We start from the raw sequence: 24621 nt of genomic DNA on the forward strand, positions 1-24621 counted from the left end.
AAATATAAAACAATTATATATTCTTATGTGTTTCTATTATTTAACTTTCTCTTAACAAATTATTCCCTATTTTTTGGCTAATAAGTGATTCCTAAACATTTCATTCTACTTATGCCACATCTAAGGATGACGTGGTGTTAATTTGAGCCATATCATTTAGGGGATTCTTGGCCATGCGTTTAATCTTTGGCTCATGTTAATTTACCTATGTACCCTCCTAAACGCTTCTTGTCATTTTATTATATTTGTGACTACGCATTTCGCAACAACCATCAGAGTGGCGCAGCGGAAGCGTGGTGGGCCCATAACCCACAGGTCCCAGGATCGAAACCTGGCTTTGATAATTTCACTAACTTGTTTTCCAATTTTTTGGTTTGATTCCGCGCCTTCTCTAATTCAGTCCGGAATGTAAATGGCCCGGCCGCCCGGTTGGATCTCGCACCCGCTCCACCAAAGGCTCAACCGCTCAACAAACTTACAAACTTATACACGTCTCACGTGGCCACGTGTACAGTTGAAAAAAGGGATGGGTTTTTCAACATTTCCAATTTCTTATGTTGTGCCAATAATGAAATAACACGTCATTTTCGAACACATCCGTCCCACATTTAGGTTGACATGTTGCCGTCCGATTCGCATATAGAATTCGATCTTGACACATAACGAAAGTTGTACCTTCCGTTTAAGTCCAACGGAAAAGTACCTTACAAAAACCCCCCGGGATCCCAATCTTATCTATCCAGCGTGGCTTTCTTTCTTTATTTATAACTTTTTTTGGCATGTTTGCCGTGGGCAAAGGGCATTTGCGTCATTTAAAAAATACTAGTTGAATAAATACACCTGACAATACCTGTCGTCTCCTCTCTTTTGCAGCAGCGGAGGCCAGCGGGAGTAAAGTAGGAGAGAAAAAGGTTTCCTTCTTCTCTTCTCTCTCTCTTTCTCTGCTGCTTTAAGGGATTTCAGAGGAATCGAAACTAGCGTTTCGATCCTCTGATCTTAGTGCTTGGTTGGGTTAGAAATCCGGGAATTTCTTCCCGGAGATCTAGATTTAAATTAAAGAAATTGTTCTGGTTTCTATGCCGAGGTTGTGATTACTGATTAGGACACGAAGGAAAAGAGGATTCAGATCTATCTCTTCGCAGAAGTTTCTGTGGTTTTATCTGGTGTCTTCCGTTTTCATTTTCTGAATAATTGGTTGTCGAATATTAAAGGACATCGACATATTCAGGTAACCATATATATATTTTTAATTTTTATGGGTTAGGTACGTTGATTATGCTGGAAGGAGATGATTTGTTTTCTGTTTTTTTTTTTTTTTTTTTTTTTTTTTTAAGGGCCGTCGTTTTTTTTTTTTTAATGTCTAAAGAAGTGCCAGAGATTTGAAGTCTAGCGAAAGTGTCAAAAAATTACAACAATTTTTAAATAGTTTAGTTTAGTTTTTTTTTTTTTCTTCAAATCAGGTGGGTTTTCATCAAAATTCACCCTGGGGGGGGGTGATTGGTCAAAGCCTCTCTGTTATCATGTCTTTCCGACATCATCGATTTTTCCCAATAATAAATCTGTATTATATTAGTTTCGTAGGGATGTCTCAAGGGTATCTTAGATTTTCCTCTTTGCTACTTGCCTTCAAGAACTTGCAAAATTTGTATGAAACCGGTGTCAATTAAATCCAACTTCTGCAGTTTGGAGCCAAAGGAACATTTTTATGCTAGAAAAATAATAAAACAAACATTTTGTTTCGAGGGTGGTAACTCTCAATCTTCATATTGAATTCAATGAATTGCATAGAAATTCTGAATTGAAACAGTTGGTAGAAATACATTTTTTTTAATTATAAATAGGAGTTACCCTTATCTTCTGGTTTAATTCCTTTTTCCTATAGATCGCCTGGAAGTTTTGTTTAGTCATCTTTAGCTTCCACCTGTTACATACTTACATTCTAGCGGGGAATACATTTATGCAATAGTTTTCTTGACTCTTCGGTTTTACTTTCTCTGATCTGTAGAAAAATAGGATAATTGTTGCTGTTGATTTCCCTCTCGAAATCTATCTAGAAACCATACAAATGAAGAAATTTTTGTTCGTTTATTTGTTGTATTGTGACTTTCCACTTGGTTACTGGTTGAATTATTTCATTCTATGCAGAAGACTGCATCAGGAGGCAGCATCGCAGTCTTGAATATTCTAGATTACTTCTGCATATGGCTTCAAGAAGCTTGATGGAGAATTCACAAGGTTTATGTTACTTGGATTGGGTTCATTATGCTGTAATCTTGCTGAAAGTGTTGATATAAATCATGATTTCCTTGTTACAATCTATTGTTCTGATAGTTATCTGTTCTGTCTAATCTTATTCAGTGAGCTCAAAGTTGCATGAGGAGAAATTGATGAAAGAGATATCTGAATTGAGGGAACTAAGGACAGCTATAATGGTGGAAAAATGCTTGAGCAAGAATGAAGTGATTACCTGCCCCAAACCAATGAGACGACAAATGTGGTTTGCCTCTTCTACCCTATTAGTTTGTTTTGATAGCCTATCCTTACCCTTTTAAATTACTGCTTTTGCCTATTTAATGGTGACATTTGTTAATAACATGGAATTTATATTCTAGTTGCTCTAGTGATTTAGTTGTTAAAGAAAATTTTAGTGGCTTAAGTAGGGTTATCAAGGAATGGAGCTTTTCCTAGTTCATCTCTGAAATTGTGCATGGGGATGAGGCTCAGCTTTGTGTTGAGATTTGAGGTTCCATGATAAATAGCAACTTATTTAGATTTGATTGGCTTGACATGCACTGGTTATGATATTTAAAAAATAATAATATTTCCTAAGAGTAAGAATTTTGTACAAATGGTACAATCATTCATGCTCCAAATAATTATAGAAAAATGATAAAAAGTAAAAAAAAACATTTTTTTCTGAAAAATCTGCATAAGGATTCATCTGTATGATAATGGTTTAAACACACTCATTGGAGAGCTTCAGAAGATTTCTTGGAGCTGGATTTGGCAAGTAAGGTTCCTTCTAGGATTATTTTCTTTGTTTTGGGGATATCAGATTCAGACTGGATTTTCTGTTGAAAAACGGATGAATATTAATAGCTTGTGCTGCCTATGCGATGAGTAAGCTGATTGGCAGGTCATCTGCTAATTGATTTCCTTTTCACTTAAATGATTTGGGGCCATTTATGTAAGCTCTTTCATAGATAGTGGGTGGTTCATCAGACTGTGGCTGACCTGTTATCCTCTTGGAGAGTGGGTGGGCTTTCTTTTGAAGAGGAATAGTAGGGTATTTCAGGGTGGAAGTCTTTCACTGGAGGAACTGTTAACAAAATTGAATGGGCACTAATTTTGTGGGCTAGAGTCTTGTACCGATTTTGATTTATGGAGTTAAGTTGAATCTTTTATGTAGTGAAAAAAAATTGAATCTTTTAAAGATATTACCATTTTTGATAGTTTTTGTTTTCAATGTACAGGCTATAGTATAACTTTTTTTTGTAAATAATTTTGAGGGTGTCTCACACTCATAGTAATAATACTTTTTATCACTTATCAAAAGGAAGAAAGAAAAAAAAATCATAGCTGAGAAATCATTATATAATTCAGATTATTCTGAAGTATTTGTACCAGATGTGGTTCATATGGTTAACTGTAAGATCTTTAAACCAACAAATAAAAAGAAAAACTTGTGCACATCATATCTTCTTAGCTCTCTTCCTTTTGGTGCCAAAACTTCCTTTAAGTTTTGATGCATGTTGTGTCCTAAACATGGATAGAATTAAATAAGATCAAGCTCCTCATTTCCCCTCCACAGCCAATGTTATTGGATGAAATCAGGAGGAAACATTCATTTGATTTGGGTGCTGAAAGAGATGAAGGATTTGATGGTTGTGGAAACAGTGCCTCATGATGTGAAAATGGAAATCCAAGTTTTGAAGGAGATCCTTATGGCAATAGTTCAATTTTCTAGAATTTATCGAAAACCTTGGATATTGATATATAAAGGGTCCTAGGCATGGAATGTGGGAAAGAACTGTCATTTGTGGTTTCCTTTTTTCCATTTTCTTTGTGGAAGACCTTGGATATTGATATCTCATCTCTAGCTTTCCTACTATGTTGAAACACATTTGAAATTTCAAATGGAAATAAATGCAATATAATAATGATATTTCTTAACTCTGCTCTGCCTACCATATTTAACTTCTCAAGTCCAATATATTTATTATGATGCCATTTTGTCAAGTAATTTCATTTGGATAAGATGTTAAACTACTCAAAAGCCAAATCAGCTAGTAGAACTCCGATTGGAGAAGGTGAAATTGGGTCCATTATTTGGGGGGTACATGGCATCTTTGTATATATTGATTCTTTTTTCTAATATGAGAAAAATTTATTTTACTCATAAAAAAGTTTTCACATGGTAATATAGTAAGGGTCTTGAGCATTAGACTTTTCACCCTATATTAATGGGAAAAGCTCAAACCATGGGCATGAAAATAAGAAAATTTGGAAAACTTAGGTTGTTGATCTTTCTTAGAGAAGTTTGTAATTTAAGGATGGCCATAGGGCTAAGGTATCCTAGGGGGATCTTCAATTGAAACATTAGCCAATCTAAAGTTTCTCCAATTTAGAGGGTTCAAATCATCCATTTTGCCTAAGGGATGCAGGCCGTGTAGGGAAGAACCATTGTTGACCCAATTGAGATGCTTATTTCTATTTATGATATCTAACTAATAGAATGAGCTTGGCAAGTCCAAATAAATTCATGAATGAGCCAAGATAGAGAGGTCATTAATTGTCCCCTGCTAATCACTTTTAAGATTGTTTTGTTTATATAAAAGTGGTTAATTGTTGGTTAATTTAGAAATATGATATGCACTTTTATATGATTATGGGCAAAATGGTAGGGTGCATGTATAGTCTTGTGTGATATTGATAGGTGAATACCACTTAAGATTAAAACGGAAATTCTATGAAATAGTAGTAAGGCTAGCAATGCTGTATGGAGGAGAGAATCCCAAGGAAATCAGTTTTTGGAACCCAATTTTGGAAAAGTGCACTACGAGATTGGTTGTGTGGAGGAGTTACATCTTGTTGGGTGGTATAAAGTCCACACTTGTTAATTTGCCAATTTATTATCTCTTAGTGTTTAGAATTCCAGAAAGGGAGGCAAAGAAGATTGAGAAAGTGACAAAGGGATTTCTTCTGGGAACTGAGAGGGGGGTACTTTAATATGTGCTCAAGGGACCTTGTTTACTTTTGGGAAGATGTTTGGGTTGGTAACCTTTCTCTTTAGGAGTAGTTCCCTGCCTTGTTCTCCATACCCTTATACAAAAAAGAGTTGGGCTCCAATTGGGACTTCGATTTTTGCCGAGGGTTAAGGGATGAAGAGCTCATGTCAATAGATAGTCCGTTGCTTCTCCTTCATAAAGTTTGCTTGGATCTTGACAAACAAGATAGACGAATTTGGGTCCCCCATGCTAAAGGTCTTTTCTTTTGTGCCTCCTTTAAGTCCCTTTGTCAATCTCCCATTTCAGAGGTGTTTAATATGGTGTAGGCCTATTCCTCGTAAAATCAGCACTTTTTTGTTGGGAAATTTATTATAGGAAGATTAACACTACGAATAAGTTACAAAAGAGAAAGACCTTTGTGCATCTCCCCAAACTAGTACCTTCTATGCAAATCTAATAGTGAGAAGCGTTGCCATTACTAATCTCTTGTCCTTTTGTTGTAGACATTTGGAATTGGTATTTCTCTTTGCTTTGATGTTAGGGGAATTTGTTTATGGAGTTTAATGCTTTTCAACTCTTATGATTTTGTTTGGCCTAAAAAGGGGAAGGACTAGTGTTTTAAAAGCGCAAGGCGTAGAGGTCAATTTGTGCCTGAGGCGCAAGGCGAGGCGCGCGCCTTTTTGATGCAAGGCACAAAAATACAAAAAAAAATGCTAAAAATAAAAAAAGCCAAAAAAATTAAAAAAAACAAAAAATATTAAACATGATATTAATAAAAAATATAAACTTAAATTTTAAAATAAATGTTTTAAAAACCTATTATCTAAAATTAAAATACATAAACATAAGATGTAAAGCATATCCAAATGAGAATTTAAAAATAAAATCAAGCATATAAAACATTTTCAAGCATGTAAAACCTCTAATCTCCTTTTTCACTCAATTGCATTACTTCAAGTAGCTAATGTAATGTAAAACTTATTACATTCCTGATTTTACCCCCAATTTGGTAATGTTGTTCATTCATTCATTCTAATAAAATATCTTGTTAAAAAGCAGTTAAACATATAAAATCATCATTTTTTGTGTGAGAACTAAATTGAAGACCTAATGTGGACTTGTTTGGGCTTGCCTCGAGGGGTGTGGCACGGGGGTCAGTTTGGGAGGTGTATGAAGGCAACATCAATTTGGACAATTGGGAGGTAAGGAATGCTAGAGTTTTTCAAGAGGAAAGTGCACGATGATTAGAATAGTTCACTAGATAAGAATTGGGATTTTGGGTTTCGAAGGGAATTGAGGGATGATGAAGTCACCGGTTTCTTAGAGCTTTTACTTCTTCTTGATAGAGTCTACTTAGAACCTTCTAAACTGGATGGAAGAGTTTTGTGCCCAAGTTCTAAAGGTTTCTTTTCCTTTACCTCTTTTTTTTTTATTCTCTTTACTAGCCCCCTATCCCTCAATCCTTTCCTTTTGAGGAAGTCTGGTGTCAGCTAATTCCCCCTAAAATTGAGGCTTTTTTGTTGAGAAGTGGTTTATGGGAAAATTAACACTTCGGGTTACTTGCAAAACAAGAGGTCTTTTTTGTGTATTTCCCCGAATTGGTGCACTCTTTGTAAATCCGATGGTGAATCTTGTTACCACTTACTAATTTCCTGTTCCTTTGTTGCAAATATTTGGGATTGGTTTTTCTCTTTGTTTGGGTGAAGGAGGAATGTGCCAATGGAGATTAAGATATTGTGTGATCCATCTACTTTTTCTTGGCCAAAGAGGGGGAAGAATAATGTGGAGGTGCACTAGAGCTGGAGCAGCACTAATTTGGACTTTATCGGAATAAAGAAATGCTAGGATCTTCCAAGAGGAGAGAAGCAAACAACAAATTATGGACTGTGTAATGGCTAGGGTAATACATTGACTACTAACTTTGGATTTGTTTAAACAGTTCTCCTTAGATGATATTTGGAGGAACTAATTTTCAGTGGCTTCTAGTTCAGTGAAGAAGGCTAAAACAAGAAGGTTGGTTTGGACACTTCCCATTGAAGGTTTTCTGAAATTAAATTATGATGGGAGTAGTCAATGCAACCCAAGTCCTTCTGGAATTGGAGGAGTGGAGACTTTTTAAAGGCTGAACTGTACACAGTCCTGTAAGATGTTCAGATTGCAAAAGAGACGAGCTTGGAGAACTTGGCGATGGAAGGGGACTCCAAGGTGGTCATGGACTGGATAAAAGATCTGGGTTCAGTGATATGGTGTTATAGAGATGAAATAAAGAAAGCTCAAATGGTAACACAACAGATGAATTTGGTTATACAATGGGTGGGGGGGGGGGGGAGGGTAATGCATTGGCTGATTCTTTAGCTAAGCAAGGGGTAATTAGGGATCGGTTGTATTGGGCTCAATTGTAAATCTTGTGCTGTTTTTTCCTTTAAGAGTGAGGCTGCACCTCATGCTTCCCTATAGGAAGCTTGTAATAGTTGCTTATCCTTATCGATTTCAATGAAATTTTAATGACCTTTTACTTATAAAAAAAAATCACTAGATAAGAGCAGCCTAGGAAATCCAGGTCCATCTGGAGCAAGGTTCAAAGTATCAATATGATATGTATCGGGCGTATCATATCATATCTTTGGGTTTCCGATACACCTATTTAAAGGTGTTTTCAGGAAATCAATATTTTTATTGATTAAATAATATAAAAACATGTGTAAGAATGGAGTTTTGAAAAAAAAACTAAAAAATAAAAAACATGGGGTAAAAAAGTATTGATACACCCCTGCTGATAAATTTGGGTGTAGCCATACTTTAAACCATGATCTGGAGTAGGAGGGGTTTTGAGGGATAGAGGAAGAAATGCCAATGCTTTATTATCAGGAGCAGTGGAGTAGGGGATTCTGTTAGAGCCGAAATGTTTGCTGTTTTGCAAAGAGTTCAAGTTGCTAAGGAGCTCAACTTAGAAAACTTGTTGATTGAGGGAGATTCTAAGATGGTAATGGGGTGGCTGAAGAATAGTCTGTTATGTGGTGCTACAGAAATGAATTCAAGAAGTTCAAATCGTTAACAAGGAATATGAATTTGATGGCACATTGGGGGAGGAGGTCAGCAAATGCAATGACCAATTGTCTAGGTGAACAAGGGGTGAACAGGGATTCATTGTACTGGGCCCAGCTATAAGTTGTGAACTTTTACCGTTGTTGGGAGAGGTCGCATCTCATGCCTCTCTGAGGGATGTTTGTAATGCCTCAAGTTTATTTATTGCTAAAGTTTTTAACTTGTAAAAAAAAATGCTGTATGGAGTAAAGTGTTGTGCAGTCAAGAGAAACAACATGTCTAAAAAATGAGTTGGCGGAAATGCATATGTTAAGATGGATGAGTGGAAAAACTAGAAAGGGTAAGGTGATAAATGAAGTCATTTGAAGGAACCTAGGAGTATAACTAGATTAAAATGATGGGTGCAGAATTAAAGACTGCTGTTTTTTGGGTCCAAAAGGCATGAGAAATAGGGATCAGGAAGTTGTTGATCGAAGGAGATGCAAAGGTGATTATCAGATGGCTGAAAGATAACAATAAAACTCCATGGTATTTCAGAAATGAGATTAAGAAGTTTAAAAGATTTTCAAAAGACATGCAGGTGAATGTGCAGTGGGTACCTAGATCAACAAACAGGCTGATTATTTTTCTAAGCAAGGGGTCAATAGAGGGAATTGTTTTTGGGCTCAGCTGTAATTGTAAGAACATTGTTATACTATTGTCTTAAGAGTTTTGGGGTAGCTGAGGCTACTCATTGTAAATTTTCTTCCTAAATTAATAAAAGAATTTTTCTGTTGCTGATCAAAAAAAAAAAAAAAAAAGATGGTTTGGTCATATGCATAGGCCACCTATAGAACCTGTAAGAAGAAGATTACAAGTAGAAGGGGCTAGAAGGGCTAAGGCACCAAAAAAGACGTGGGTTTAAGTCGTAAGTAATAATTTCGTGCTCATAGTTTAACAATGAACATGACACTAAACAGAATGGAATGGTGAATCGGGATTCGTGTAGCTGACTCCATATAGTTGGGATAGGGCTTAGATGATGATGATGATGAGTAAGGGGATTAGGGAAGCTAGATCTTTGGCCTCTTTATTGAACACCTTATTTGGGATAGTTGGTTTAGAACATGGTACTCAAAACAAAAGAAAATCCTCATAAAAGCTCATAAATACTATACAACATAGATGGCCATTTTAAAAAGAATAGAAAAAGTTCTATTAGAAAGAAGATAATAAGAGATTAACTATACTTGTGAGAAGGACAGTATTCCAGTCATTGTTCATGTTGATCTTTGTATTAAGAAATGTAAGAGTTGAGATTTATCTCTTTTGTGGTCCTCACAAATATGTCCTGTACCAAGGCCCAATATTATGTTTTAGGTCTATGGTGTAATCATCCATGGAGTGTCGAAATTTGATGTTTCTTTTCTTTTCTTTTTTTTTAAAGGTTAATCATCTTCTGAATTTGTGGGTGTTGATTTATGTTGGATTTTTTTTTTTCTTTCTTACAAATGAGAATTGTCCTTTCTCAAGGTATTAGAGGTTCATATTTAAGGCAGATTCTCAGTGTGGTTCATCAGTTATATTTTGGGGTATTTTAGTATTACTCAACACTTAAATGGGACTTGTTACTAACCATGGAAAATGAAATAAATAGATAAGACAAATAAACAACATACCTAGCCTAACTACTTCAAGAGCCCTACCTTTTCTAATCGGTTGATGATATGCAATGCTATTCTTTTTCTCTTATTGATGTACAAATTTATCCATCATTGATTAACAGAAAAAAGAAAGGTTCTCCTTTTATTGCTACCAATAAAGAACTCTTGCATTATAAATTGCCTTTTTTTATTCTACCATCTCATCAAAAGAAGAAAAGTTCTACTATAATAACATTTTTCTCTATTGTTACAAGCTTTAGTTTGCAACTTTGCATTATCCATCCATTTCTTATTTCCTTAAAGATTAGTTATTGATTTTAATATTATAAATACAGGTTATGTGTAGAGGAGGTTGACATGAAAGTAAGTGCAGAGCTCTCAGATATCATCTTCAGCAAGGTCTGTTGATACAACCTACTCCAAATATGCTTCTTTAATTTATGACTAGTTGCTTTTGTGGTAATAGTGGGGGAATAAAGTGTCAATTCTGGCATATATCTGTGATTGTACATGTTCCATGTTGGAAGAATTGGTCCATTCTTGCAAGTTGCATCAACAGTAAAGCAGTACCTAGTGGAGGATAACCGGCCCCAATTGAGGGCTTTTTATCAATACACCTGGGTAAGGAAAAAATAGCAGGAACTTTATTGACCAAGATAACCCTGCTGTTCTGTCCTCTACCAAAGCATATTGACAAAAAATGCCCTTAAATGGTTCTAGTTTCTGCTAAGTGCTAACATCCTCTTCCAACTCCCCCCCCCCTACCCCACCACACACACACACACACAGAATTCCTTTCTTTAGCATGCTTCTCTTACCTGTTGTAGCGGCCACACAATTTGCTTGAGCAGAATATTAACATTCTTGCCTATGGAACTAATGGTAATTCATATCATCTGACTTTTACTTATTAGGCATCACCACCTGTGTACTCGGTATCCCCTCCTGTCCGTGCAAGCAACCCTCTTATTCAAGATGCCCACTTCCGCGAACAGAGAATCTCTCCGAGCCCTATTCGAATTGAAGGCTTCTGTACAGCTGTTGATAGGGCCCAAAGGAGGCAAAGCATCCTGACAGTGGCTTGAAACAATTTTTCTATCTACCTACTAATCCATGTATGAGAGACGGCAGGCTTTTGCAAATCCAAGTTGTGCAGGTTTTATGATCATGTACAGAGTTCATTTTAAGTTAAAGTGTCCTTTATTGCACCATGGAGTTGGTGGTTTCGGTCTTGGGCGTCTTGTACATAAGGCTGTCTCTGGCTGGTAGGTTTTCCGTATACAGACGTATACATAAAACAAAGAAATGCATCTGGTTGAGATGCAAAGGCTTGCCAAATAAAATTTTTGGATTTTGGGCTCAGATTGGTGTATCTTATTGTTAGGTTTCGTTCTGTTTCCTATTTCCTACTGTGGAATTCATTCTTCGTTTCTCTTGCTATGTTGATCTCTCTCTCTCTCTCTCTCTCTCTCTCTCTCTCACACACACACACACTGACACATACACAGGAATCCAACTTCTTGTCTCATCAACTGTTTGGTTCCTCTGGCCTGGGGTTAGGTGAAAGAAATTGTTATGTTACAAGCTTGCAATATTGATACAAAATACTTGGTAAAAATTAAATTAACCTATAAAGATCATTGAAAACTAATACAATATTATCCCATGAAGAATAAAAAAAAGGAAAGACAAGGACGGTACTTAAATTCAACTTGAAGTTACAATGGGATACATCATCTCCTGTACTCTTTATTCTGTCTTACTGATTTAAAACGAGGATGACCGGGTTTGAAATTGGTGCTACCAAATTTCAGAGGTACAATTTGTTGCAGGTATGCTTTGCCAGGAAAGTTTCTCTTGTCGTTCCTGAGTGCTTGTAGCTCTGGTAACCATAAGGCAACGTATTCACCTTCAGGGTCATAAGTTTGTGCCTGAAAGAGGAAAAACTAGTGTCAGATCAGAGTCTGGTGGTCGGAGATTTCCTGTAAAGGATGAGTGACTGAATATCCAAGACATGATTTGAGCAAAATGTGTCTAAGAGGCTGAGCAAATCGAGAAAACATGGACTTGTGGACACGTCTGTGGAAAAGTTTATTATACCATTAGGATAGTTCAATTTTTGCTTTTTTTTTTTTGAATTCTGACATTATATACCTGCAAAAACTGTTGCTTCTTGTGAAATGAAAAATGGCATTCATCCTTGTATTAATGGCTGTTCAGTTATGTAAAATCCATGGAGTGTAGGACTCTGACATGGGCAATCATCAATGTTGGAGAGTCTATACAATATTGGTGGCAACAAGAATTGGATTTAGATTTTCAAACACTGAAGGCCATTTTTTATTTAAGTTTCACCCAATCAAGCAATCATGTGTCCTGTACGAATTTGAAAAATCATGTTCAAAGTATATTCCCACTTGAAAGTATACCTCTCCCCTATAAAAACTGGTCTGCTTGGTTTGCGGTGAGAATTGGAATAAAAATTTGGAATTGGAATTGCCTTATTCCCCATTCCCCCCCGCCCTCATTTGGTTCAGATAGGGTCCAAACTATCAACACGTACCGGTCCATATCATCCGATAAGTCTTGTGCCGGTGGCTTCCCGATATGCCCCTACAGGGGTTGTATCAGGTAAGCCACTGGTTCAGAGGGTAGCTGGGCCTTAATCCGACCCCTCTGAACTGATTTCAAAAAAAAAAAGTAAAACATAAAAAAAAAGCTTCGATATTTAGAAAACGCCATTCCACCCAACCAAACAGCTGGGCAGACCTCTTTTCCCACAAACCAAATAGACACTAGAGATTTTAATATCAAGATTTTACAATCTAAGTTTGTAATTTTATAAAAGCTGAGACTTCGGTGTGAGAAACAGAAAATTTTGTAACTTTTTGGTTCATGGCCTGATTTTGTAACTCATTAATAATATTTTCAGAGTTTACCAGTTACGCTAAATATCTTCAGTAGTAGATATCAATGTTCTTCAACAAAGATGTTAATGCACTTCAGTTCCCAAAACGTTCTATTGATCTAAAAGAAAATATGAATATCTGGTTTACTTACTTGCTTTGGAATACTGAAGTAGCGGTCCTCTCTTGGGTCATTTCCTACACCTATTAAGAAGGAAGAAGAATGATTTTGGCACAGAGAATTTGAAATGCAATAATTAAGAGAAAATACACAAAATATCTTACTTTTTAATCACCATTGCACAGAATCAAAAAGCAAGTTATTGATGAAACTTTTATGGCCTTTATATTAAGGACAAAGCACAAAAAATTTCAAACAATGACCAGGAGAATTGCAGAGAAGGGGTTCAGAGTCAGTTTCCCATCACTGGAAAATCAAGTGAGCAAAATCCAAGAATAAGAGGATCCCAGGTACTCATCGAACGGGAAATTAACTAACCATAAATCGGATGGATAACCTCCAGGCAAATAGGGTTATACACATGAACTGATGATAAAATGGTGGCATATGCAAGCAGACGTGAGTGCAAAACTTCCATACAATGATAAAGATTCCTTCAGTGTAAAAGGTGGCAGAAGGAAGTCATTTAGTATTAACTATTAAGTTACCATCACTCAGAAATCAAGTTTAAAATCCAAATACAAGTAGCATATAGATATTAATCTTTATTCCTTCAGTGTAAAAGGTGGCAGAAGGAAGTCATTTAGTATTAACTACTAAGTTACCATCACTCAGAAATCAAATTTAAAATCCAAATACAAGTAGTATATAGATATTAATAAAAGTATAAAACTCATTTATAAATATACAAGTTAATAGTTATTTCTAATCACATGATATGTATATACATGAGCAATTATGCTCATGCATTAGTGGGTATAAAAAGCATTTATCAATATATAAGTGCTTCTGTAACAATAATATTTGTCAATGTATAAGCAATCAAGTATACATATAAATGGTGAATGACATCAAGATATAGATGAAGCATGAATGACTCACCTGCACCATAGGTCCAATTTCCATAATTTGAACATGGATCATAATCTAAGAGGCAAGTCTCAAACCATTCAGCTCCCATACGCCAGTCAATGCCCATGTCCCGGACAAGGAAAGAACAAACAATCTGTATAATTTTCAGGAGTTTTGTTTATGTTAAATTATTTTTGAGCCATTCTTGTTGGTATGGCTGAGTTTGGAAGGAGTACAAATGCAAATATGTACAGTGCAAATACATAAAAAATAATACAAAATACAAGGTTTTGCACTCTACATATTTGTATTTGTACTCCTTCCAAACTCAGCCCATGAAACAAAACCTCTCCCCATAGGTTGATAGATGAAAATTACAAGTTTCATGTAAAAACCTTTGATTTTCTAGTAATTAGAATTAATTCAGCTTTGAAAAATGTTGGGCATCTTGAATAATTTTCAGATAAAATTTTAAAGTAAAGTTTTTGTCAATTTGTTCCATAATGCAGAAAATTTTCCTTTGAAAACAAAAATATTTCAACATTCAATTTAAGATTACCTGTCTTCCTCGATTTGACATGAAACCAGTGGTCGTTAGTTCTTTCATATTTGCATCTATCAGAGGGTAACTACAATTCACAAAGTCCATCCATTAGTGTGATGGATCAAATATAGGACTTCCAAACTTTACAAACAAAATTAAGATGAAGAGAACTATTAGTAAAAGAGTGGCATACCCTGTGCGGCCTTCTTTCCAGGCTTCAAACAAGTTCTGATCTTGGCTCCACTTAGATGCCACATTTCTTGGGCCACCTGAAAACATATCAACATACACTGTAAGTGCTTTTCTCCATTATATATGTTGGTTATCCGTTGTAAAATTTTAAACTTGAATATTGCTTTCAGTTACCTAAATGAAAAATAGAATTTCCATATTTGATAGATAGAAACCTGAAATAATCTCTCCAGATCAATTCAAATAGAAGCCTGAAACAATGACTACTGAATCAGCAGAGTTGAATAAAGGTCAATTCAACATAAACATGGAAGAGTAGAAGACAACATCTTTACACAAATGTACGTCAGACACCTCAAAGTATTCATTTAACTAAAATTTGACAATAACATTGATGGTGAAATCAATACCAGTATGTTGAGTCATTTGCTTCCCTCTCCTTTTCAAATCTCTTTACCTAAATAAATGAAATGGAACCCTCTAATAATTAAGCTTACATCTGCTTATATACGATAGGGTTACATGATAAACTAGTGCAAAGGATCGATAGACCTTACCAACCTCTTCATGTACAAAACGTGGAGATAAACATCCAAAAGCAAGCCATGGGGAGAACTTTGTTGAGTAATCAGGTCCTAACATTCCATTTCTTATCTCTTTGTAAACCCTTAACAAATCCTAATGCCATACAGAATATTAATACCATATTATTGAAGTGATAACTGATAAGGCAAAACCAAGATACTAGATGTTATATTGTAAAAGAACACCCAAGCTGAAAATTTCAGAAAGCACTGTCATCACCCTTTAACACATTAATGGCCTTGTTAAATTTTACTAGCCTTGTTTATTTTGGAGGAGACCAAATATAGCTAATTTAGCATTTTATAATATCCTTGTCATATTTATCATCTTTTTTATCTTTCAAAAGTTCATGCATCATAAAAAGCAGATATATTATTCCCATAATATTTACACACAAAAAATATATATCTAAATATGCAGTTTATACAAATAAGCATGAGAAAACAACACAAAAAAGTTTCCTTGCCTTTTTCCAGAAGTACTCAATCACTCTTCCCATTGCTGCACTTTCACCACCAATGAAATACATTCCTTTTTCTCTCTGCATCAAAGGCATAACAAGAAGTCAAATTCTTGTCTCCTAATTCTCATTGTTAATTAAGTCAATTTGATTAGACAATTAGAAGCAAGCTACTGAATAAATAATGCATCATGCAACTATTAACCAGATAAAGATATAGGAAAGAAAGAAAAAGCACATTAACTTGCCTTTCCCTGATGGAGTCCAAGCTCATGAATTGAGGGGATAGATCCCCATCCACCAAATTCATCCAAGCTGCCACTTGGAAGTGGTCCAAGCATTGTTGGAAGCTTGTAGCAACCTCGAATTGTACTCTTGGATTCGACAGACTGTAAGTTGGGTGCATCAACAGAGATTTCATTTAACTCTCTTTTCATCAGAGCATGGATTACTGTGCATGTTTTCAAGACAACTTTCAACAAAGCAGACATGATTCTGAGCTTTACCTTACGAAATTGGGTATATACATCTGGTAAACTGTCTGGGTTAAATGGGAGATCACTAATATGGTACATAGTACTCCCCCATATGAGTTGCAACTTTGGGTTTTTGGCATTTTGATTGCCAGATACTCCTGGTAACTCCATACGTTGTAGACCTTTGCTCACAAGTCTCTCAACATTTAACTCTTCACTGCAAGTTTCTTTATGGGCATAAACCTGATATACCATAATACTTGATCAGAAAGCCTCAAGATTTGCTTTCGTAACAACTGATTTGATCATAGCACAAGTTCTAAAAGAGAGTTGAATATAGAATAATGTCCATGTCTAGCTTAAATCGAAGTGAAAAATGAAAAAAAAAAGTCCTTAACTGTGTGGGCTCCAAAAGCTTTTGCAACTGAAGGAAGAATATCCTCTGGTTTTCCATGCTGTATGAGCAAGTTCAAACCGTGATTCATCAGATTCTTTTTCAAGTCAGCCAAGCACTCTATCAAAAACTGTGCTCTGAAAGCTGCCAAGAAAATCAAACAGTGCAACATCTATGAATGAAAGGCTTACCTTACATAAATATATGGAATATATGTACAAAAGCCATTATTCATGCAGCAGATACAATTTTATAAACTTCAAAAAGTTTGACTCAAATGTAACACATAATTGCCATAGCTTTAGTTAATATTGTTGTATGGCATACAGGACATTGTAATGCAAAGAGAATCAAATGTAAGGCAGGGGAAACAACACCCATCTATTCAAATTTTCAACATTGGTTCATGCTAAAGTTGAAAGAAGTACAGTCATTGTGGTGGACCAGGTCAAAATCCTAAAACCTAGGTAGTTCTAATGTTGTGTAAGTCCTAAATATCATCATATATCCTCTGGCAAGATAAAGTGACTCAGATAGCTGAACATGGTTTTTGCCTGCAACCCATTTTTAGAACTTAGTTCTTTACAAACATAGCTACTCGGTGGAAATTGGACTAAGTTGGTTAACCTGATATAGGTTTAAACAATCTTAAGGAGATCCTGTAAGGGGTTTATACTTCTGTTTATACATAGAACTATGGGTCAATTTTTCTTACTATGAATCTCATGGAGATATTATATGTAATTTCTTCACAGATTTGAAGGTTCATTTTCCACACCACTTAATTTTATTTTTCATTTTTCCTTTCCCTGTTTTCTGTACAAATGTTGGGGAGTTATTGTCTATTGAACATTTCATTGGTAAGATTACAAACGCTCATTATAATGATTTGCTGAAATTTGCAATTTGGTCAATTGCTAGCAATGGCCCTGTATTGCATCCCAAATGAGGATGATAGAGTATTGTTTTTCCAATGAAACACAACAAAAGCACATATTTGGATCCTCAAAGTTTAACAAGAATTTAAATTGCACTAATTAGCGAAAATAATCAATAATCTCACCTTACAAGTTCTCCGAATTGCAAATCGTAAAAACTGCAAATAATTCAATACTGTGCAGCATTTCGAACAAATTCGAGAGCAGAAGTAACAACTTCCATAGAAGCTCAAAATCACTTGGCAAACTAAGGGATCCATTTACACAATCAATAAACCAAACCAGAACTATCCAAGTAAAATTCAATCAGCAACCCTTTTCATCTAAATCACTATAGCATAGTCTAGTGAGGCAGTGGGATTATCTTCTAGATAGAAATCATGAAAATTCTTAGCTTCTTGCACTACTTCAACATATGGAATACAACCAGATACCTCCAGTTTTAGGGAATCCAAAGTAATGGGTTGTTCCGAAGAGCCGAGGGTCGACGCAATATACCGGCAAGACAGCCTCTGAGGAAGCCCAAGCTCGATACAAGGCCTCATTGTCCAGTATCCTCAAATCATTCCTAAACCAGACAATGGAAACCCCAGAACCGTTTCTCTGCAACTTTGGAGAAGAGTACCTCTGAAATGTTGCATCGGCAATACGATCGATTTCACTGGAGTCTAACCCCGGCACCTGAAAGGTTACCTTGGAACCCAATTTGGGTTCAGATTGCGAAGCAGAACTCATGCTTTGGGACTGATAAGAGAGACGAAATTGAGTAGAAAAGAAGAGATTCGAGGTGGGTTTTGGTGGGAAAGTGAGACTTCTCAAGGGGAGAGAAAGTGAGAGGAAAACGGTCATAGTGTTGGATTTTTGTAGAAAGAAGACGAGACACAGAGTCGACTTGAAAAGGTGTTGTTTGATAGGTGACACGTAGGTTTGCAGCTGTGATGACGTGGCATTTTGTTAACCAACAAAACTATCTTACTGTTGTATAAATGCTGTCCACAAGATTTGGATTCCAGTCTCCACTGGAGATGACCACGAGAGACACAATAGCCTACCAGCGGTGCCATGGTACACATTAAGGGTGAGCAGGGGCCGGTTCGGTTTCGTTCCTGCACAAACCGGAACCTATTCTATACGTTTGGTTTTAGGTTTTTGGGATCAGAATCTATCCTGTGAAGGTCGGTTTTAGTCTTGATGGTTTCGGGGTTGGTTATAAAATTTATCTATGAAACCTATACCTTTTTTATTCTCCCCCTTCACAAAAAAAAATATATATATATATATATATATATATATTTTTTTTTTAAAAGCTTGATTTTTAATAAATATAATAATATATAGTTTAAAACTTATATTATCTTTATTGATTAAATTAGATAACTTAATGTGTAGATTATCATGGTTAAAAACATATAAATTAAATTTAAATTTTATAAATATTACCTTTCTAACACATTCAAATATTAAAATCTATACTATATATAAAAGTGTAGATGCAAAGTCAAAGTTTTTTTGGATTAAAATTACCTTCTAATATTTTTTTTTTGAAATATGGTATAAAAGTCATTTTATTACACTTTTAATCACTATTAAAATGTCCATATTTGTCTATTTAGTCAATCTCTAATTGTAAAGGTTAAAAATGTAACTTCAATTATTACTTTCCACTTCATTTAATCTCCTCTCATTAACTCTTATACTTAAAGTATTAACTCCCATTTTATCTTATAAAATCTTATATTTAACTTATTTTTTTCACCGATAAATGCTACTAACTAGATCTATGTTAATATTTTTAACAATATAAACACATATATTTTAAAATTGATTAAAAAACAAAACCATTCTTTATCAAAGTGGTGGCTAAGCAATTTAACCATCCAAATCAAATTGATCAACCTATTTAGTCATAATTAGGTAATAAAATTTTTAAAATAGAAATAAATATGAAAAATTACAAAAATGTAAAAAATATAAACACATATATGATATTTTTGTTAATCAAATTAATAAAATAAGTGTAATAAATAAGAATTACTTTTATTCATGATGAAAATGAAATAGATACTTTAAACTCACTAAAATAAAATTATTTTACTATTTGGCAAAGATCAATGGTTCAACTTTTAGGTATAAATAATAAAATTAACAAAATAAAAAAATACATAAATTTTTCAAAAATACATTCAGGTACATGTATAATATTATATAATTTTCACATTAAACAAAATGTAAGTGTGACATATCAGAATTATTTTTATGCACAAGAATAAAATTGATGAACACATCTATACTTCTATATTTATACTACTACTAAAAATATTAATAAGATTGTGGAACTTTTGGCTAAGTACCCTTTCTTGAAATTTGTCCCTATTTAATTACGAGATTTAAATTATAAATTGAGTTGCTACTTTTCACCTCATTTACTTCTTTTTATTTAAATCTTACATTTCTTTAATAAGTCAATAAAAAATAGATACATCAAAAAGATAAAATATTACAAAAAGAAGAATCTAACCAAGCAGGTAGGCCTGTCAATGATACTTGAAACTTCACAACTCGATCCAACTATCACATATTTGAATGAGGTATTTATGTAATTAGATTTATATTTTACAATTTGCGTTAATAATAAAAAACAAAAAACAATATATATATATATATATATATATAAATTTTTATATACATTATTACAATCATTATTATCATTTAGAATTATCACATGCACGCTTGCTAGTGAAAACAAATGACCAAATCACTTAAGTAATTCAATGGCCAAGTGATACCATGGCCTTTATAACTATGAACGCTTGGATTCAAATCTTCACATCCCCAAAAGTATTTAGGGGTTTATTTCAAGGCAAGTTTCAGCAAGGTTTGTTCTACTAAGACCGATTCATCTGGTCAATTCAGATAGGATAAGCCCTTAGACCTTGGAATTGGCTTGGGTGGGGGTTGGTTCCAAATTTTTGGAACCAGGCTCAACCTTGTAATAGATTGGGTAGGGTTGGTTCAAGACTGGCTCAAGATTGGTTCCATTCAATTTTGGGTAGAACCTACAAATTTGCTCACCCCTAATTAGGGATGCAACTTGGGGGGCCCGGCCTGAACCTGAATTGGCCCAACCCAAAATTTTACATGGGTTGGGCTTGGATTTTCGATCCTTGGGCTGGGCTCGGGCCCAAGAAGTCAGGCTTTTTTATTTTTCATGCCTAGCCCTTTGGTAGCCCAAACCTGGCTATTTATATACAATTATACATATATATGTGTATATATGTAAATGTTGCATACATATTTACATATATATATATACATAAATATATTTATATATGTATAATTTTAGACTAGGTTCATTGACCAATCCAAACCCGACCAAGGCCCAAGTTCAACCCAAATGCATCAAATTACAAGGCAAGCTGAGCTCGAATTAAAAAAATTAAGCTTGACCTCGGGCTCGGGCCTTAAGTCTAAATTTTAAGGCCAGGCCTGAATTGAGTATAAACCCGACCCAACCCGCCCCACTTGCACCCCTACCCCTCATACATAGGTCATACATAGGGTGCGTGAAATACCAACTTTTTTTATAGGCAACCCACATTTGCTATAGCGTTGCGCTGATATGATAAAATCAAAGCCTTAACATTTTGGTGGGGCCATGACAATAAATCAAAGGCCTTCATTTTTTTTTAATGTTTTAGCCCTGCGCCACGACGCTATCCAACAAAAATGAACTGGGCACTCCGTGAAAAGTCAACACCGCTACAGCGGATCAAATTGATTAGGATATTGGTAGATCGGATTTGGATATCTATACTAACTTTATATTTGAATTCGAATTGAAATTTATCCATATAGGGCTGTGTTGTGTTTTAAAATGATAAAAAATTAAAAGTAAAAAACTTATTTATTTTTAATTTATAATGTATATAAATATTAAATATTAAATTTATCAATTACAAGTATAAAATTGTACTATATATACACATAAAATAATAATTTTTTAAAGTAAAAGACTAAAACACACCTTAAATTTTCATAAATTAATTTACACATACCCTAAAATTTTCAAATAAAATTAAATACTCCACTGGCACTGGACTTAAAAATTTTTAACATTCTATATTTAGAAGAAGAAGAAAGTTAAGTTGAGTGAAGCAGAAAAGGTTCAGATAAGAAGTTTTCTAAATTCTCATCATTGATTTCACAGGTTGACGTTTAATTACTCTTTTCTTGCGATTTTTTATTTCCGTAATTCGATTCCAAAATCCTATAGCTCGATCCTGGACCATTGGTTGGTAATATCATAGATAAAAGGATGGCCATTGAAAAAGTGGCTATTAATGCTGCCTCTAAGACTAGAGTTCATCCATGCCTTATGAATTATGATACTGTTGAGGAGACAGATCGAGCATCTGCCTAAACCATTTACCTGCATCATATCAGAGAAAGAAGCAATTTTTTCTTCTCATGATCCAATGGAAACAATGAATAAGAGTCATAAACAAGGTTTACTTCCAGCGTAGTGCCCATTTCAGTTCTGAAACCACCATTCGTAGAAAAGACATCCGATTGTGAGTTGATTGGAGAGTTGGGGATGATATTGAGTTGTTCTAGACCGATTTGAAAATTTCAGGGTAGGTTTTAAAAATTTAAAAGAAAATAAGGATAAAAGAGTCACAATATATTTAAAAAAAAAAAAAAACTCAAGGTACCTTTAACTCAATTTAAAAAAACTCAGGGAATATTTAATTCTTTTATCCAATTTTTTATCGGATTTAAATTTTAATCAAATTGGATGGGATTGAATCTGCATCGAATCTGATTATTAATCTGATTCAAATTTTAACATCTAAATCTGCAGGCATAGTGGTTCCTGACTTGAATGGCAGCCACATGTTCTCAATGCTCATTAGTAGAGCCATTAATTGTATAATTTTCCTGAGAATCAGAATAATACATGTACTTACCCGGGTAAGTGTTTCTCAAGTACAACTTTCTCAAGTAATTGAACTTAGATAAATAGTTTTCTTAAAAAAGAATGAGGCTTTAAGTTATGGAAACCCTAAAAAGAATTCACACTCCCCAATTCACCTATCTCCCTATATATAAGATATAGAGATATCTAAAATAATAGTAATTCCAAATTTTAGAGTAAAAAAGGGAAAAATTCCCAAATAGTATCCTGTACTTTGGGCCTAGTGCCACTTTGGTCCCTAAACTTTAAAATGTGACAATTTAGTACCCGAATTTTCAAAGCATGACAAATCAATACCTACTATTAATTTACTGCAAACCAGCTGTTAAATGGTATTTGAAAAAGACACAAATGTCCTTTGAATGTCATCTAATTTTCTTTATTAACCATCCAAACATTGACAAAAAATTAACAATCCCAAATCGTTGCCTCTTCTATTCAAGAAAGTTGGAGTCACCAAAATGCCCACTCAAATGTGACCCCAACTTTTTTGAATGGAAAAATCAAGGATTTGGGACTGTTAATTTTTTGTCAATGTTTAACTGGTTGATAAGCAAAATTAAATAACATTTAAAGGCATGTATGCCTTTTTTAAATGCCACTTAGCATTTTGAAATTAAATAACACATTTTGAAAATCCGGATACTGAATTATCGCATTTTAAAATTAGGAGACTAAAATGGCACTAAACAAAGTAAAAGATACTAATTGGGAATTCTCCCTAAAAAAATCGAACCCTAAAAATTTGAGGTCGAATTGTTATTTTTGGTATGCGACAAATCCAAACCAGAGAGCTATGAAAATTGTAGACTTGGCCTGTGGGAGCAGTCTGCTAGAGAATAATTTGGGTTGATTGGATCGTTACATTCAAGGGAGATTTTTCAAATTTCTCTTTAGCCTAAAACGTGTGGATTTGCAGTACACAAGTATAAATTAAAATAATTAGATCCCATGGAGATCTTGAGTAAACTATAAAATTGACTCACAGAGTTTGTCGTTATTTCACTTTCAATACAATTCTGACTCTGGACTGGATAGGATGGACCTTCATTTTTTGGGCATGTGAAATCCTTTGACAATGAAAATGCCCATCAAATAGGGTAAGGGTTGTCATTGGATACTTTTGGATTTTAAATGATCGACCTTATCAGTATGAATATTTTTTTTCACAAAAATGAATGCCAATATGATATTTGTCATGATGGGACCCTAGACCCGTTATTTTTACTAGGGAAAATCCAGGACACTAAAAAGGCATAATACTAGATAATACTAGAAGAGCATTAACCAATTTAAACCCTCTTGAATTTTGATACAAACCACTTAATTGGTTATCATTTTATGATACTAGTTGATTGGTTTTAAGTAATTTTTGGGACCCACACATCCCTAACCCTAATAATATTTGCTTATCAAATCATAAGGATTTAACCTATCGGTACTCGATACCTCAAACCCATTGACAAATGATTTCTTATATGTTTTTGATGTAGGCGTTTTAGGTAGGCATTTGGCGCATTGACACGTGGCCGAGCTCAGAGTCGGTTGGTGCGTTGTACAAGGCAGAGGTCAGTGTCCAATGTGGGACCAATGGTGCAACTATACGTGGCGATGCTCGGATGGCCACCCGCTTAGGGCTAAGATCACATATGAACCGTCCACAGCGTCTGCCATTAGGCGACCTCAAGTATAAATAGGGCGGCATTCCCCTAAGGTAAAGGATCCAAAACTTACATTCCTAGATCTAGTTCTCTAGCTTCTAGGCAACCTTGTTCGAACTTCTCGAACCTCGTCCGTTCTCTTTGTTCCACCCTATTAACTTGATCGTCGGAGTCCCCGCCTCGGCTCCCCACCCAAGGCCTCTAATGTCCCCTTTCTTTGCAGGTCCTCGGCCTCGGCCTCGGCACTCCTCGGATTCCACTAGACCTTGGCCTCGACATTCCACTAGTCCTTGGCCATGTCACACCTCGAACTCCACTAGTCCTCCGCCTTGACACCCCTTGGACCCCATTGGTCCTCGGCCACAACACACCTCGGACTTAGCCAGTCCTCGCCCTCAATAGCTCTCAGATCCTTCTTGCCAACTCATCCAAGAAGCAAAACGAATTTATTGTGTTGTCCTCAGCCCATTCTGAGCATCAACAATTGGCACCGTTTGTGGGAATGACGTTTAAGTCTTCCTCCCAACACTATGACTCAGCT

The 24621-nt window shown here is 35.1% G+C and overlaps 2 protein-coding genes and 1 non-coding gene across 8 annotated transcripts; 2 read left to right on the forward strand and 1 right to left on the reverse strand.

Moving 5' to 3' along the window:
- Positions 1-271: 271 nt before the first annotated feature.
- On the forward strand, positions 272-343 carry TRNAM-CAU (transfer RNA methionine (anticodon CAU)). Its single transcript has one exon. It is a non-coding gene; the product is annotated as a tRNA-Met (tRNA).
- A 446-nt stretch (positions 344-789) lies between these two features.
- On the forward strand, positions 790-11278 carry LOC148844068 (uncharacterized). 6 transcript variants are annotated; one of them, XM_088958060.1, is made up of 5 exons: positions 790-911; positions 2146-2235; positions 2359-2497; positions 10252-10315; positions 10831-11278. In XM_088958060.1, exons 2-5 carry the CDS (start codon positions 2202-2204, stop codon positions 10999-11001), a joined length of 408 nt encoding a protein of 135 aa, XP_088814186.1. In that variant the 5' UTR covers positions 790-911; positions 2146-2201; the 3' UTR covers positions 11002-11278. The 6 variants fall into 6 exon arrangements, with proteins under 6 accessions (XP_088814186.1, XP_088814184.1, XP_088814187.1 ...); XM_088958058.1 differs by having other exon boundaries at positions 843-1228; XM_088958061.1 differs by having other exon boundaries at positions 851-1228; positions 2359-2494.
- Positions 11279-11510: 232 nt separating this feature from the next.
- CRY3 (cryptochrome 3) lies at positions 11511-18321 on the reverse strand. Its single transcript, XM_088958057.1, has 13 exons — positions 17879-18321; positions 16511-16650; positions 16143-16355; positions 15885-16025; positions 15643-15717; positions 15153-15269; positions 15002-15048; positions 14766-14842; positions 14593-14668; positions 14415-14484; positions 13886-14009; positions 12977-13026; positions 11511-11847 (listed from the first exon to the last, which is right to left on the reverse strand). The coding sequence occupies exons 1-13, from the start codon at positions 18291-18293 to the stop codon at positions 11650-11652; spliced, it is 1743 nt and encodes a 580-aa protein (XP_088814183.1). The 5' UTR covers positions 18294-18321; the 3' UTR covers positions 11511-11649.
- Positions 18322-24621: the final 6300 nt, after the last annotated feature.

Source organism: Nelumbo lutea, chromosome 8, assembly GCF_056320005.1.
Source record: "Nelumbo lutea isolate HS-2025 chromosome 8, American lotus-T2T, whole genome shotgun sequence".
NCBI lineage: Eukaryota > Viridiplantae > Streptophyta > Magnoliopsida > Proteales > Nelumbonaceae > Nelumbo > Nelumbo lutea.